The sequence below is a fragment of the Callospermophilus lateralis genome, chromosome 7 (assembly GCF_048772815.1).
Source record: "Callospermophilus lateralis isolate mCalLat2 chromosome 7, mCalLat2.hap1, whole genome shotgun sequence".
NCBI lineage: Eukaryota > Metazoa > Chordata > Mammalia > Rodentia > Sciuridae > Callospermophilus > Callospermophilus lateralis.
The window spans coordinates 138,686,027-138,702,734 of NC_135311.1; the positions used below are offsets into that span (position 1 = coordinate 138,686,027).

General features: G+C 53.0%; 1 protein-coding gene and 1 non-coding gene across 6 annotated transcripts in view; one reads left to right on the plus strand and one right to left on the minus strand.

The window, feature by feature from the left end:
* The window catches only part of Rere (arginine-glutamic acid dipeptide repeats), a 395,515-nt gene extending 379,168 nt beyond the window's left edge, over positions 1–16,347 (plus strand). For 4 of the 5 annotated variants that reach the window (XM_076861360.2, XM_076861359.2, XM_076861362.2 and 1 more), the window contains 11 exons: positions 5,686–5,848; positions 6,496–6,588; positions 7,026–7,225; positions 8,500–8,661; positions 9,140–9,253; positions 9,524–10,869; positions 10,994–11,216; positions 11,526–12,249; positions 13,289–13,435; positions 14,039–14,219; positions 14,392–16,347. In XM_076861360.2, the coding sequence (XP_076717475.1) occupies positions 5,686–5,848; positions 6,496–6,588; positions 7,026–7,225; positions 8,500–8,661; positions 9,140–9,253; positions 9,524–10,869; positions 10,994–11,216; positions 11,526–12,249; positions 13,289–13,435; positions 14,039–14,219; positions 14,392–14,425 (3,387 nt within the window). In that variant the 3' untranslated portion in view covers positions 14,426–16,347. The remainder of the gene's footprint in view (positions 1–5,685; positions 5,849–6,495; positions 6,589–7,025; positions 7,226–8,499; positions 8,662–9,139; positions 9,254–9,523; positions 10,870–10,993; positions 11,217–11,525; positions 12,250–13,288; positions 13,436–14,038; positions 14,220–14,391) is intronic. The other variant, XM_076861361.2, reaches the window with a different exon arrangement.
* Trnav-cac (transfer RNA valine (anticodon CAC)) lies at positions 7,571–7,643 on the minus strand. The gene has a single exon. It is a non-coding gene; the product is annotated as a tRNA-Val (tRNA).
* Positions 16,348–16,708: the final 361 nt, after the last annotated feature.

Here is a 16,708-nt window from a genome sequence, read left to right on the forward strand (position 1 = left end):
TGTCCCTCCCTCTCCTGTCCTGTCCTTTCACATGGGTGTGCTTGGCCAGAAAAGGTGGGTGCCCTTTGGTAGTGAAGAAATGGGCTGCAGTTGTGTCCCAGCATGAAGGTGCAGGAACCTGGAAGGAGACAGGATGAGCTATGAGCCAGGAGCAGCAGCCACAGTCGTGGTGGTGGTGGTGGTGGTGGTGGTGGTGGTGGTGGTGGTGGTCGTCGTCCTCCTCCTCCTCCCCCTCCTCCTCGTTGTCACAGAGCCGTGTTGTGAGAATGGAGGGTGAAGAACAAGGCCTTGAGCACTGAACTAAAAGGAGGGTGTGTGTGCAGTGTGATTCCCCCATTGTCCTGTAAGAGGAGACCTCACGTAGATGGTGGGCTGTAAACACCTAGGACTCTGCTGGGGTCCCAGGCCCTGCCTCCACCACTCCTGGGTTCTTCCTCAGGGAATCTCCATACTTCTCTGCATGGTGTGGTAATAGTGATGTGTTGTTATACTATTACCAAAAAAGAAATTTAGGCTTGGGCTGGGGTATAATATTGTTCGGTGATAGAGAACTTGTCTAGTATGCACAAGACCCTGGGTTCTTTCCCCATCTCCACAAAAGAAAATTTAGACTGAAGTCTCATCAGCCTTGCCAAAGGGTCTTGTCTGAGGAGTTAGTGCTGAACCTAAGGCACAAGACAGCCAGGGGCCAGGAAGCTCTTTTTCCCTGTGCCTGATGCTGGGGACAGGAGCTCTTCGCCTTTGATACTTGGGATACTTCTAGTGCCTCCTGGGTAGTCTGTTCTACAGTCTTCCTTCCTCACAGTCCCTTAAGAGAGAGAAGACATATAGTTTATCTTATTTTTAAAAGCAATTGTTTTTTAATTGGGCAGAACAATCTATAGGTTCTCTTAGCTTTGCAGTGCCTGAGGGAGATTAAATAGCAATTGCATTTGTGGGCAGTGTGGTGGCTTACTAAGTGCAGGCAGGTAAACTGACCTGCTTAAGAGAAGAGAAGGACATCGGTGGGGCCTACACCTGTAGCAGGGATGGCAGCTCCCACTCAGCCTCCATGCTTGTCTTGCCAGGCGCACACTTGTCTTGCCACTGGAATGTACTGCCAGCCTGTCACTTACCCAAGGTCAAGCTGTACCAGGTTGAGCCATATCAATAGACTTGTGCCTGAAACAGGTATAGGTTGCCTCTGAGAGATGCACAGCCCTGGTCCCTGCTGCTGCAGCCCAGATTGCCCAGCCGGCCAAGGGAGCACTGTCATTTGAATGCTTTGGTGGGTGACCTTGGTAGACTTGCAGCCTGGCCCAGAAGGGCACAGCAAGAGGTGGGAGGAGGAGGCAGCCTGTGGATTACTGGAGCAGTTGCCCTTGAGCTACCCCCACTGGCCTGGAGTCAGCCGTCAGCCTGACTGTGTTCGCTAGCTCTTTCTGCTTCTCTCCTCAAGCCCTGGCCTGCCCAGAAGGTGCTGCCTCAGTTAGCCTTCGATTCTTCTTCTCCCTTCTGTGTGGCAGCACTCCCTCCCCTTCATTTTTCTTTTTATGGAAAGATCATAGGAACCTAATGGCACTTATTTCCCTAACCTCCTTGTGGGTTCTGGGAAGACCTTTGCCAGTGGCCTTTCACATATGATCTGTGGGGACAATCCACTTTCCCACCAGGGAGCTGGAAAGGAAGAAGACACTAAACATAGGCCAGTGGGGTTCAAGCCCTTCTCGGCAGAGTGGCTCTACAGTGCCTGTGGGCAGGGTGCTGTGCCCCAGGCTTCTCTTTTCCCCCAGGTGTTCTGCCAGTTCAGTTCATTGTGCTGCGTGCACTTGGTACGGAGGTGTCAGATGTGTTGGCTGCGAGTGCTTGTTGTGCGATGAGTTGAGAGTGTCTGGAACAAAATGATCATTATAGGCCACTGGTGTCGAGGACGACATTCAGACCTCAATGTTTGCTTGTAAGCAAAAGCAGGGCTAATTTGCAAGGCTGCCTTTGTGGAGCTGCCTTTTGATCAATGATTGCCTGTGTTAATGTTTCAGTAAGCTATTGATTTCTGCAACAGCTTTTGTTCCCTGAATTTATGTGCAGCGGGTCTCTGCAGCACATACTATGCATATTTGATTAAAGTTCAATTGACTTCATTCCTGGTGAGGCCGTGAGCTGCTTCACTCCCTATTTGGAGAACCCAAGCTTTCCGACATGTTCTTTTGTTTGTGCTCAAGACCTAGCCACCCATGCAGTCACCAATATGCTATTTCTAATCCTCCCAGATTCGCTCCATTCCAGTGTTTAATCCCTTGATAGACATTACAGTGGCTGAGAGGCTGCTAATAAAATCTGGCCTGGATTTGTTGTTTTATCAACCTTGTTGACACGTAATTGATAAAGTGCCATATATGGTGTGTTTACATTAAAAATGCACCCATTTTAAGTGCACAGTTGAGTAAATTTTTACAACTGTATCCATTGTTTAAATAATACCCCCATTAATTTATAGACTGTTTTGTCACCCTTTAAGTGTTTTATCTTGGGTCCCTTGCCAGCACTGTCTTATCCCCCTCCCTCTAGGCTGTAGGCAACCAACCACTGATTTGCTTTTCATGGTCTTCATCTTTTTTGTCCGGCTGCTTTCATTTAGCAGGGTGTTTTTGAAATCATCTCTGTTAGCAACAGTGTTCCTTTTTAATCACCACATAGTATTCTAGTGAGTGTCTGCCATAATCCAGGCCTCCATTCTCCTGTCAGCAGGCATTTGGGTGGTTTCCAGTTTGGAACTGTTTTAGAAATAAACTGTCTAAATAATGTGTAAAGGTCTTGGTGTGAGCATGTTTTTATATCTTTTGGGCAAATGGGTAGGAGTGGAATTGCTGGGTCACATGATGGGCATTTGCTTAACTTTGTAGGAACTGCCAGACAGTTTTTACGAAGTGGTTTGACCATGTCATGTTCCCACCAACAGTTTACGCAAGTTCTTCCCAAATGTAAAGTTGATATTCTTTCTTCTTCTCATCACTGGTGATTTCAGACCTGTGGAAGAGGGTCCTTCTTGCCTGGTCATTTTGATCCTTGGCACTCAGATGTTGACGTCTGTTCTGCACTCCTGATTCTTGTTTAAGAGCTTTTGCTTACATGTTGACAAGAAGCTGCAATTCATTCCAGTGTTGTGTTTCTTCTTTCTGGGTCGGGATGGCCTCACCTGTGAGTGGGACATGGTACAGAAGTACAGGTGGCAAGTGCTGAGCTGGCTTCAAGCTGGCTTTTTTAGAACTTTCTTTTCTGCCTGGTGTCTGTCGCTGGGCCAGTTTCTTAGCCTTACTGAACTCTGCCTTCTTTTTTAATCTGCAGGTTGTGCTGTCTTTTAAAATCACTCAAGACTCTTTCAGAACACTCACATTTGAGAAGTAGAGGCGATCACTTGTATCAGTTGTGAGATGCAGTATTTAGTTCAGGCAAGTGGCTGCTTCTCCAGCCTTCAGGGAGCACTCAGAGGCTTGGCAACCCCAGCCAGCACCTGCCTACCTGGGTTTTTGCCTCCCGTTTTACTCTCTTCCTTTTCTTAAAGCTTTCCATTTCCTCCTTGCATCCCTGGCTTCTGTCATTTGCTGGACTCTTACGTGATCGGGCTAAAGGAGGAGATGGAAGGAACCACTCAGGGTTTTTTCCATGACTCTTTCCAGTTGTGGAATCAGCTGATTTATTGGACCACCTGCCCACTTGGACTAATGAAGTGTGCCACTCTCACACAGTGTTTGATGGGTGATTGTGACCTGCCTGGACTTCTGTTTCATTTTTTCTCATAGGAAAACCAGAGTCAGGTCAGTTTTTTGTCAGCAGAGATCCCTTAATCTCCTAGCAACACCAAGGGATTGTCGGAGATAAATGCATTTCCAAGTCTTAGAAAGCAAATGACAGGAGCCAGGAGGTTCACAGATCACCATCTTCGGGGATCACGGCAATTGGAACCAGCATTTGTCCAGTAACATGTAGTGGAGACACAAGTCAGGAACCTCAGGAGCAGCTTCTCCAGTTCCCTTACTGTTAAGACTAAAGCATGGGGCACATGTGCAGAAGAGTGATTGTCCTTGATGGCTTGGTCCCTGGCCTCCCTGATCTGGGGTAGTGTACCATTGGGTAGGTATTGGCAGTCCCTAGCATTTTGCTAAGAGTTAAGTGCTCTGAGGGTTATAACTCCAAGAGGTACAGGCTCTATAGAGGCTTAAACAGCTGTGGTCCATTAGGAAAATGTGTGGGCATAAAACCCAGCTTTGGGGAGGAAGTGCTCAGCACATACTCATTACCTGCCTTGCAGAAGCCATTCCCTGCCTAAAATCTGCCCATGCTGTTGGATTGTGTTCGAAGACCACTCTGGGGTATTGAGTGAAACCTAGTCTGATTGAGTACTCTGTAGATCCCAGGAGTTTGTGTGTGGTCTTCACTCTTCGCTGTTGGGTTTGCCCCTTAGTCTTTAGTCTTGGTCTTTCCAACATGTGTCTTTGCAGGTAGACCATAGCTCACTGGAGATCGGGAGCTTTGCCTTCTCTTTTTTCTCGGCGCCTTGCTCATGGGATGCAGGCATTAGGAGGTGCTGGGGGCTTTGGCCCAGGTTCCTACTTTCCCATTATCTGGGAGTCTGCCAAGTTAACCAAATTTCTACAACTTTAATTTAATGGGAGATGAGCATGGATCTAGGCTTATTCACTGCCATTCTTTTTTTAAGTTCCAGGTAAAGAGACTATCTTGGGATGTTTGTTTTTTAAAATTGATCTTTAGTCAGCCAGGGCTGGCTGGCTCGATGCGCCATTTGTGTGCGTGTGAGTCAGGTACCTGCAGAACTTCGGAAGGAGTGGGGCTGCCACAAGTATCCACCCACCCCCCCTTTTTTTTTTAAAAAAAGTTGGATTAGCTTTGTTTCAAGGTGACACTTTGCTTCCCTTTCTGTTGGGCCTTAGACGGAAAGCTCTTTTTTACCACGAAAGCTGACTTTGCAGAAGGTGACATTTTATCTCTGCATCAGCACCACTGGATTTGTCCTCTGTCCTCCTTTGTTGAGCCCCAGTTCTGGCCTTCAGGACTTTATGCCAGCTTGCCCAGTTGTGGCCTGCAGAGGGTGGAGGGAGGTTGAAGAGCAGCCTGCCTGGTTTTGGGGGTCTCTCTTCTTCCTGACCATCTGCTTGGCCTGCATTCCAGCTGACGTGGCTGTTTTCTTTTGTTGGTTGGTTGGTTGGTTGGTTGGTTCTAACCAGCCAGGCATTTCCTCACACACTTGCCTGTGTGGTTCCACTGAAATGCTGCACAGAAAACATCTCCATGTGTACACACGCAGACACACACCCACTCATGCGCACACACATGTGAACACGGGTAGGAGCCTTCTTCCCTTTTTGTCTCTTATTATTATTTGCAGTGCGTAGAACTGTGGTGGCATCTGGCCCATAGTCGACACCCAGCAGACACTTCCAGAGTGGGTGTTCTGCAAGACTGGAACTTGTGCTCTGCTGGGCTGAGGAAGACAAGCCCCGTCTGTGCAGCCTTTGGGCCGTTTGGTAGCTGTGTTCCCAGAGCATACCAGGTCCTCCTCCCAGCTCCAGGGGCAGACTGGTCTTCATTCTTGTCTCCAGGAGAGCCATTGCCATCCTGTCTCTGCACTGAGCAGAGGAAGGTCACCCTCTGCACGCTACCCTCACAGCAGGCCTTTCTTTCCTGCAGGGGGAGCTGATCACCTTCTACTACTACTGGAAGAAAACCCCTGAAGCAGCCAGCTCCCGAGCCCATCGTCGGCACCGTAGGCAGGCTGTGTTCAGGAGGATCAAGACTCGCACTGCATCCACCCCAGTCAACACACCCTCCAGACCCCCGTCCAGTGAATTTTGTAAGTGGAAGGGCTTGGCTCCACAGTGGGTCGTGAGAGACTGTTCACATGTGCATTCAGCTCTGCGCCCGCAGGAGTTGACAGCCTAGGCGGCCGTGGGAGGCACGTGCTTGTATGTGTGTGCAGCCCTTGCTGATGTGACAGTGAGGCTTTGCCTTCTCTCTTCTAAAGCTAGGATGTAGCACCAGTACCTTGCAGTTATGTCCCTGTCCAGGACACCTGTGCAAGGGGTCATCATGTTGTACATATTGACAGCCAAAAATTCTCTAATAGGATTGGTGTGGGCTCAGTGGGACAGAATGCCTTAGAATGTCCCATTGTGCCAGGGAATGCATTGTGTGCGTGTTTAGATTTCACCAGTATGGGCACCAGTGCCTGCCACACCAGGATTCAGGTGTGATATCAGCCCTCAAAAACCTGGCAGGGCAGGCCCTTGAGTACCACCCCTCACACGCAAGTCTTGGTTCTGGTGACTGATCCTGAGGAATTCAAAGTGATCCTTCATGAACGCTGTCCCACCTCAGCCTGTGGAGCCACTCTGACTGGTAGCCCAGAGCCCAGGGCTGGACAGAGGTTCCAGGGTGGTCCCAGGCTTGGTGGAGCATGATGGCATCTCCCTTCTCCCCACATATGCCTGCCTTGCTCAGTGGACCTAAGCTCAGCCAGTGAGGATGACTTTGACAGTGAGGACAGTGAACAGGAGCTGAAGGGATACGCCTGCCGCCACTGCTTCACCACCAGTAAGTGGCCTCATTGTGCCCCTGGGGCAGGGGATGGGCTCCTTCTCTGGGCCAGGCCAGGCCAGACTCCAGGGCCCTCACGGGTTCTGAACGTTTCATGTATTAGATTGGAAACATGCCAGAGGAAGTGATTGATGTGATGTCTGTATTGTGAAACTTGAAACTCTTTTATTTGACTTTGCCTGTATTTTTAGCCGTCATTGTGGGGAGTTCTGTACTGAATGGTGGGTAGGAAGGACTTGTCCCAGGGGTGCATGATGGGGGCTCTGTCTCCTGGTAACTTGAGGCTACCTCCTCCTGGGTGCCCTAGAAACCAGGTGCAGAGGATGCCCCAGAACATGGATTCTCTGAGTAACAGTCCTGTGTTGTGTGGCTCTGGTGGCACCATGGGAGAGGTAGTTTGCAGGATTGGCACCCCTAACCCGCTTCCCTCACAGCATCCAAAGATTGGCACCACGGGGGCCGGGAGAACATCCTGCTCTGCACTGAGTGCCGCATCCACTTCAAGAAGTACGGTGAGTTACCACCCATTGAGAAGCCCGTGGACCCCCCACCATTCATGTTCAAACCCGTCAAGGAGGAGGACGATGGGCTCAGCGGGAAGCATAGCATGAGGACGCGGCGGAGTCGGGGCTCGGTGAGTCTCCCTCACCTGTGTCTCCAGTGCCAAGGGTGCTGTGGGCTTATCCCCTTGTGAGAGCAAGTGTAGTTCTATTTTAGGTAGAGAAACAGACCCATTGTGGTAATGCCTGTGCTGAAGGCTGTAGGTTTGCCTGTGGAGTAGGAAGAGCTCTCTGTCCTCTTGCTGGGGCTTTGGGGGACTCATCCTGAGCTTAGCTCTACAGAGAGCTCTTTGGTCTTGGTTTGTGCCTCAGTGCCAGCTGTCCAAGTACCTCAGAACTTCACTGGCCCATGGTCCAGTCACTTCCAGTGTGACATAGCTCTGCTATTTTAAACTTTTTTTTTTTTTTTTTTTTGGTGGTGGTGGTGCTGGGGATTGAACCCAGGGCCTTGTGCATGTGAGGCAAGTACTCTACCAACTGAGCTACATCCCCAAGCCTATTTTAAACTTTCGAAAAACCTTTCCTCTCCCCTCCCTTCTCCTTTTTTAAAGCTAAATGTTTGATCCAGTTTTGGAAACTTCTGGTACATTTTCCTACTCTGGTATATTTACCAACTGCATAGGCCCTTTCATAAAGAAGCTTGTGTTTCCTGGGTTGGAAATGTGGTTGGGGCTGTGGGAGAGAGGGTGTTTTGGCTTAGGACTAAGGATATCAAAGGGTCTTTCCCTCTAGCACTGGCCTCCCCAGGCACCCTTCTGGTGTGTGGGATTGTCCACCCTCTTCTGTCAAGAGCAGTCAGCTTGGCTGCTAAGCACTCAGAAGGGAGCAGGCGAACACCCTAATCTCTGCTGAACCCTCCTGGCTTTACGGGAACACGCTGCAGTGCTTAGCAGGCGTAGGAGCTGAGCTGCAGTATGACAGTTCATCTCTTTGGGTCACTTTCCAGCCTGTCAGATTAACTCCACAAGTACATGATTTGCCTTTGGTTTGTTTGGGAGAGTGGGCAGTTACTTGGAATAAATGGAAAGGTGAGGTGCTGTAAAGATGACCTTGTGTGTCAAAGTAGATGGCCCAGCATTTATTTCTAGCACAGGGAGTTCAGGAGAGCCCCTGGGATGCTTTGCGTTTGAGAATGACTCTCCTTTCAAGTTTGTGTGAACCCACCCACTCACACTACCTGCTTCCTCAGCTCCACACTGACTGTGCAATGGAGGGACAGGAGGGCTGCCTGTCATATGCCAGGGGCAAGAGTTTGCTGTGAGGCCTGCTTGTCAGGCTCCTGCCTGTGGCAGGAGTATCCAGAGGCCTGGGTATCCCAGTCTCACTGGCCTCTGTCTTGGGAGGACAGATGTCTACACTACGCAGTGGTCGGAAGAAGCAGCCAGCCAGCCCTGATGGTCGTGCCTCACCCATCAATGAAGACATTCGCTCCAGTGGCCGGAACTCTCCCAGCGCTGCCAGCACCTCCAGCAATGACAGCAAAGCAGAAACAGTGAAGAAGTCAGCCAAGGTCAGGAGCTGGGAGTAGAAGGGGAACTACGTAGTCCCTCCCTTCCATTGAAACGGGACTGTTGGAGCTTGCGTTCAGCTCCCTCAGACCTGGGGCTGCAGCTCATGTGTGGAGCCTCTGGGCACCAGTACTGCCCTGGCCTACAGGCTGCACACAAAGGCCCGGGGACTGGAGGGAGGGGACGTCCCACTCAGTTCCCAAAATCAACCTTTGGAGTCATCTCTGCCTCAAGCTCCCCAAGGCCTCAGGCAGAGGATGCTGAGTTGTTGGGAAGGCTCCCTGCCCCTAGAGCCTAGTATTCCCATCCCTAGATATTTATTCCCTCCTGGTCCCAAGCTGCCCCTTCCAGAGCTTCTTGCTTCTGAAGACAGAACCCAAAATGAGGGAACAAAGTTTTTGCAAACTGGTCATTTCCATACTGAGGCCAGTGGGAAGTTCTCCCTTGGCCTGACTGCCCCTCATGGGCCTTCTGCTGCAGAAGGTAAAGGAAGAAGCATCGTCCCCTCTGAAGAGTGCCAAACGCCAGCGGGAAAAGGTGGCCTCTGACACGGAGGAGGCCGAGAGGACCAGCTCCAAGAAGACAAAAACACAGGTGAGGTTGGCAGCCAGGCCTTGCTAATTCTAGCTTGCAGCCGAAGTTCTGTAGAAGCTCCAGCCCAGGCTTTCCAGGGAGAGGCAGTGCCTTCTGGGGAGGGGGCTAGTGCTAGAATGGCCCTTGACACTGGCCCAGCCAGGATGGGACTGCCCTGAGGCCAAGCTAGTTGCTGTTTATCATATGCCAGGCTGTGTGCCCCGGTGCTACTGTGTGGGGCAGAGAGCTCTGCCTTCCCAGCATTTCCATCCCTCCCTTTTTTCATTCTAGGAGATCAGCCGGCCTAATTCGCCCTCTGAGGGTGAGGGAGAGAGTTCAGACAGCCGCAGCGTCAATGATGAGGGCAGCAGTGACCCCAAAGACATTGACCAGGACAATCGCAGCACGTCCCCCAGCATCCCCAGCCCTCAGGACAATGAGAGTGACTCGGACTCATCAGCCCAGCAGCAGATGCTGCAGGCTCAGCCTCCAGCCTTGCAGGCGCCTGGTGGGGCCACCCCCACAGCCCCTCCAGGAGCACCCCAGCTTCCTGCTGGAGGACCCACACCCTCTGCCACTGCGCTTCCTCCACAGGGCTCCCCTGCAGCCTCGCAGCCTCCTAACCAGCCACAGGCTCCAGCAGCACCTGTGGCCCATGCCCACATCCAGCAGGCGCCTTCCCTGCACCCGCCACGGCTGCCCTCACCACATCCCACACTGCAGCCTCTGACAGGGCCGGCCGGCCAGGCCTCTGCACCATCTCATACCCAGCCCCCCCTGCACAGTCAGGTTCCGCCTGGCCCTCACAGCCTGCAGGCTGGATCCCTGTTACAGCACCCAGGCCCTCCTCAGCCCTTTGGCCTCCCTCCTCAGGCCTCCCAAGGACAAACGCCTCTGGGGACCTCCCCAGCAGCAGCTCACCCTCACACCACCCTGCAGCTCCCAGCCTCTCAGTCAGCACTGCAACCTCAGCAGCCCCCAAGGGAACAGCCTCTGCCACCAGCACCCTTGGCCATGCCTCACATCAAGCCCCCACCTACCACACCCATCCCCCAGCTTCCAGCCCCACAGGCCCACAAGCACCCACCTCACCTCTCAGGGCCCTCACCCTTCTCTTTGAATGCCAACCTGCCACCACCTCCGGCTCTGAAGCCCCTCAGCTCCTTGTCCACTCACCACCCACCCTCAGCCCACCCCCCACCCCTGCAGCTCATGCCTCAGAGCCAGCCCTTGCCCTCTTCTCCTGCCCAGCCCCCTGGGCTGACCCAGAGCCAGAGCTTGCCCCCTCCTGCTGCTGCTCACCCCCCTGCCAGCCTCCACCAGGTGGCCACCCAGCCCCCCTTTGCTCAGCACCCCTTTGTCCCTGGAGGCCCTCCTCCCGTTACCCCACCTACCTGCCCCCCCACCTCAACCCCACCTGCAGGACCCAGTACGTCCACCCAGCCACCCTGCCCTGCTACAGTTTCTTCAGGAGGCAGTGTGCCAGGAGGGGCGCCCTGCTCACTTCCCACTGTCCAGATCAAAGAGGAGGCTCTCGATGATGCTGAGGAGCCTGAGAGCCCCCCTCCTCCCCCAAGAAGTCCATCCCCAGAGCCCACTGTGGTGGACACCCCCAGCCATGCCAGCCAGTCTGCCAGGTATTGGTTCCCAGGAACCAGGGTGTGAGTGGGCCCAGCCAAGCATCTGGAGGGACTTTGCAAAGGCCCCCCACACGGGGAGAGATCTTGACAAGCCCCTGACTAAAGATGTGGCCTCTCATAGGTTCTACAAACACCTGGACCGAGGTTACAATTCATGTGCACGGACAGACTTGTACTTCATGCCTCTGGCTGGGTCCAAACTGGCCAAGAAGAGGGAGGAGGCCATCGAGAAGGCCAAGAGGGAGGCTGAACAGAAAGCCCGGGAGGAGCGTGAGCGGGAGAAGGAGAAAGAGAAGGAGCGAGAGCGCGAGCGCGAGCGGGAACGGGAGGCGGAGCGAGCTGCTGTGAGTGCCAGAGAGCTAGGTGGGCGGGGAGGGCCCAATGGCCGCTGTGCCCTGGCAGCCTGGCTCCATGCAGTGCTGCCTGGTGTGTTCTCCTGCAGCTGCAGGGACAAGTGCCATTAGCAGCGTCCCTAATTCTGATGATGTGGCCTGTCCTGGAGCCCCTCAGGTAGCCCAGCACTCGCAGGCCAGGCTGACTCAGCAGTGACTTGGTGTCCGCCTGCCAGAGCTCTGCAGGAGGTGCCCCATCTGACCCTGCAGCTTGCTGCCCAAACAGCGTGGCTCCACCCCTTATTGCCGTCTTTTCTTCAGCAGAAGGCACCCAACTCAGCACATGAAGGCCGCCTTGGCGACCCCCAGCTCAGCGGTCCTGGCCACATGCGGCCCTCCTTTGAACCACCACCGACTACCATAGCTGCCGTACCCCCATACATTGGTCCCGACACACCTGCTCTCCGGACACTGAGCGAGTATGCTCGCCCCCACGTGATGTCACCCACCAACCGCAACCACCCCTTCTACATGCCCCTCAACCCTACTGACCCGCTGCTGGCCTACCACATGCCCGGCCTCTACAATGTGGACCCCACCATCCGGGAGCGCGAGCTCCGGGAGCGGGAGATCCGGGAGCGCGAGATCCGGGAGCGCGAGTTGCGTGAGAGAATGAAGCCAGGCTTTGAGGTGAAGCCCCCAGAGCTGGACCCCCTGCACCCCGCCACCAACCCCATGGAGCACTTCGCCCGGCACAGTGCCCTCACCATCCCCCCTGCTGCCGGTCCCCACCCTTTTGCCTCTTTCCACCCCGGCCTGAACCCGTTGGAGCGGGAGAGACTGGCCCTGGCAGGCCCCCAGCTGCGGCCCGAGATGAGCTACCCTGACAGACTGGCAGCCGAGCGCATCCATGCTGAGCGCATGGCATCACTGACCAGCGACCCCCTGGCACGACTTCAGATGTTCAACGTGACTCCACACCATCACCAGCACTCACACATCCACTCCCACCTCCACCTCCACCAGCAGGACCCCCTCCACCAAGGTGGGTTCCCCTGCCGGGGCATGGGGAGGGCCTAGGGCCTCAGCAAAGAAGGGAGTCATTGTCTAAGAGCAGAGTGTTCTCTGAGCGAGGCCATGATTCCTGGAGGATCCCGACTTCCCAGCATCCACCTAGGAGTCTGGCTGAGCTCAGCCCCTCCCTTGGCTCTCCAGAGCTGCCCCGTACCCAGGCCTTCTGATGCGGCCTCCTGGGGAAAGTCTGGGTTCTTGGCCCCTTTGCCTGGGATGGAGGGAAGCTGTCTGGGTTCCCTGAGCACTTGCTGGCAAGCAGAACATTCCCATGGGACCTGGCTTGTGCTATCCTTGATCAGGTCAGTGTTGGGTACAAAGTAAGTCTAGGAGAGGGAAAGAGTGCTGGGGGCACTGCTTCTGGAGAGGCCACTCTGGACCCCCTGCACCCCACCCCCAACTCCATGGAGCACTTCGCCCGGCACAGTGCCGGTCCCCACCCTTTTGCCTCTTTCCACCTGGAAGAGGCTGGCCTAGAGCAGGGGTGACTTAGAGCAGTCTTGAAGGCAGGTAGAAGAGGAGATTGCTGCCGAGAGCACGAGGGTGAGTGCCAGCTGCCAGGGAACCCAGGCAGGAGGAACATCCTTGCTGGGTGTTGCAGAGGGGTCTGGTCAGGAGACTGCCTTGAAGGGAGTAAGGGAGCCATGGAGTGCGCTTCCGGCAGAGGAGATGGAGCAGTGCTGTGTCCAGCCATACCCCATCTGCAGGTGGGACAGGAGTGACTTGCTGTAGCCCTAACAGGCTCACAGGGCAGGCCCCAGACCAGTGGGCTCTGTAGGTCCTGGGTCTTGAACAAAACGTGGTGTTGCTGGAAGGGTGCTGGGGAGCAGGGGAGGAAACGTATGCTTGAATAGCTGGCCTATCCCTGCTCTCCTCCTCTCTGGAGCTCACCCTCAAGATGGTGGGGCAACCCCTTCAGTCAGAATCATTTGCTGCCAAGTGGTACTTCCAACCTTGGTGACCAGGAGCAACACATCACCTATATCTGGACTTGTATCCTTTCTTTCCTTTAGGTTCGGCAGGTCCAGTTCACCCCCTGGTTGACCCCCTGACTGCTGGCCCTCACCTGGCTCGTTTCCCCTACCCCCCTGGCACCCTCCCCAACCCCCTGCTGGGACAGCCTCCCCATGAGCACGAGATGCTGCGCCATCCAGTGTTTGGTAAGAATTCACCAGGGGAGGATATATGGGTTCCACTGGAGAGTGGAATAGCAGTCTGATCAGCTGTCCCTGCTTGTTCATTCAGTTATATATTGAACAAATTGGATTTGCACCCTCTGTGGACAGCATCCTCATGGGGACAAGGCAGGGAAACTTCTGTTCTCAGGGGGCTCTGGGTGAAGGAGGTCATAAATGCGTGCCAGTTCAGTCTTGCAGGAGGGAGCCAGAACTGCTGGGCTGGTGGGAGAGTACCCGAGACCCCCTAATTTAGGCTGATTCAAGGAAGGCCTCTTGGAAGATGCTTTCGACTGAGGTCTGGAGCGAAGTATAGGAGGCTGGCAGGGTCTGACAGGAGACCAAGGGCAATGGTGTGGGCCTTCTCTTTCCCTGGGTCTCCGAGACTGCTGAGCAGCTTCTTGCCCCACACCTTGGGAAGTACTTTCTGCAGAGCTTGGAAAGGGCCGACTTGACTGTCCCTGGCCAGTGGCATGAGGCTGCTGGGCAGGTTCATCCTCCCTGACCTCCTTGCTGGTCACTGTGCCACCTTTATCCTGGCCACTCCTTTGGCTGTTTCTGTAGTGGAGACTGTTTTGTGCTTGGCAGGCACCCCCTACCCCCGAGACTTGCCTGGGGCCATCCCACCCCCCATGTCAGCAGCCCATCAGCTACAGGCTATGCATGCCCAGTCGGCCGAGCTACAGAGACTGGCCATGGAGCAACAGTGGCTGCATGGACACCCCCACATGCATGGTGGCCACCTGCCAAGTCAGGAAGATTATTACAGGTGAGGTCGGAGGGAGGAGGGAAGAGGGGGGTGCTGTGTCTGAGCCCAGGCTCCCTCCATGGGGGTTCCTGTGAATAGGCAGGCGGGCTCCAGCCACTTGCCTGTGGCCTGTGAGGTGCAGTTGCCTGCCACCTGCCCAGGCCTGATTCCAGTGTTCTTTTCTTTTTTTCAGTCGACTGAAGAAAGAAGGTGACAAGCAGTTATAAGTTATTTATTTAACGCTGGCTGTGGAAACCCCAATTCTTGGGGGGGAGAAACAGAACTTTTTACATTCAATAGGAGCTGCAAAAGCAAAAAGAATATCTTCTAAAGATTTCGTTATATATTTAAAAACCCCGCAACTAAAATGTATCTGCATAATAGTGTTGTTTGTTGAGAGGATTCCCTGAGACCAGTTCGGGTCTCCCTGCATGACAGTGCCCCAGAAACTTAGTGAGTCCTGGACTGGACTGAGCGTCCAGAGAGCTTCCCTGCAGTCCTGGGGTTCGGCTTTAGTTTTCTTCCCTTGATTTCTCAGTAGGTGCTAGAATCCGTTCACACCCTTCACTGTGCGTGCAGACACGATGGACACGTGGGTGCCAGAACCCATGGGGCTTGCAGAGAGGTGGCATATGAGTTTGGAATCCAAGAGCTATAATTTTTAAAAAATCTTTTATTTTAATACATTGTAGGAAATCTTCATAATTTGAGAAAGCTCTGCAGCATGGCTTTTTATGTCTGTAAATAAATAATTTTAGAACAGCCTTTTTTTCCTTCCACAAACTACTATTCTGATCTATTTTTTCCAGCCATGTCACTAATTGTGAATTCCTACCAGCTATTGACAGAATACAGAGTTGATTTTTTAATAAAAAGTTATATATAATTATCCCTTTAATTAAAGGGAGCAGATGGGCGTTAACTAATTACAAACAGGCAGAAGCTTGGACTAGGTTTGGTCACAGCAGTGAGCGTCCAGGGGTTTGCAGGGACAATGTTACAGACTATTTTGCTGCTTTGATTTTCACTTCCGTCTGTTTCCCGCACATGCTTTGCCAGCAGCGCAGACGTCTGACAGCGAGCCTCTTTCATTGTGTACAGGAGTGTGGGAGTTCTGTGTTGGCTTTCTGTTCCCTGGTGTCATCATCGTTCTGTCTCTGTGGGATAGAAAGCACATGTTTACATGTGTCCGATGGTAGATTTCCTTACAGAGTTCTATGCACACACATTTGTTCTGGATAAATTGCCTTTTTAATACTTTGAAGATTACAAAAACATTCTAGAAAAATCCAAGAAAATGATTCCATATAACTTAGCACATGAAAGAGCCAGGACATATGCCTCCCAACGGGATCTATTCAAAATCTGCCCTTTTGTGACATCACCATTTGGATGTCCTTGCGAGGACTCAGTCAAGTCCTCGTTACTGCAGACCGAGGCTGCTTGAGTGAGGAACACTGGGGGCTGTTAACATGATTATGAGTGGCAGCCTGCCTCTTTTGGCCCCATGCAGGGTGACTCACATCAGACTGGGAAAACAGGCTTCCGCCTGGAGGTACCACTGGTAGGAGGTTGGCCCCTTCCAAAGCAGAGCCATCCCTGCAAGACAGAGGGTGGGAGACCTGCATCTGTGGACCACACCCCTGCCAGGACAGGACCCCTTCCCATCCTCTCAAACTCTCGAGGCCCATTGTGTGGTGCACATCTCAGAATTGCCTGTGGGTCAGTGGACAATGTGTACCCAGAACCCAGGCCGCAAGGGGCAGGTCAGGGGCTTGACTGAGACCTGCAGCAAGGCCCTCTCCAGTTTCTATCAAAAACCCTGTTGGGTATTGAGTCGGGACAGATAGGATTGTTTTAATTGTTAAATATTGGTAGTTTTTTTGTTTCATATTCTCTCATTCCATTTCTGCCTCAATTTTAGTTCCTTAGGGGGAGGCAAACTCAAATTAACCCTTTGCCATCAAACGACTGGCTGCCATGCAGGCATTATTCCTTCTTGGGTGGGTGACACACCACCCAGGCGCTCTGCCCTGCGGGCTTCCTCTGGCTCTGAGAGGCCTCTTCCTGCTGGGTGCCCTCCCCTTCCCTTGACACTCCTCTTTTGCTCTTGTCTCCCCCACCCCCTCCTTTCTTTGGTAGAACCTAACTCCTACCATTCGGTTTAAAATTGTTTATCTCCTGTATTACCCATTTTTCCAAAGAAGAGAAAGAGTGAAGTACTTTGAAGTCTGTACTTGAAAACTGTCTGAAGGTGTTTTCTTGTTATGTTTCGGGTTTCTCCCCATATCCCAAGGTGGAGCACTGCGATTCTTCCATTAAAACCCACAATCTGAAGCCCTTGCCCGATCACCTAGAGTTTGTTTAGGAGGCCCCAGACCTGTGTGGTGTCTTTGAAGCCCGACCACTTGGTTTCCTTTTGGATTTTCCTTCCTTTCATTTGAAGTTCGGTTTTGCTTTTTGTGTTTTGTATGTGTCTTGTTCAATGTCGTCAAGGTTGAGCTTCACGT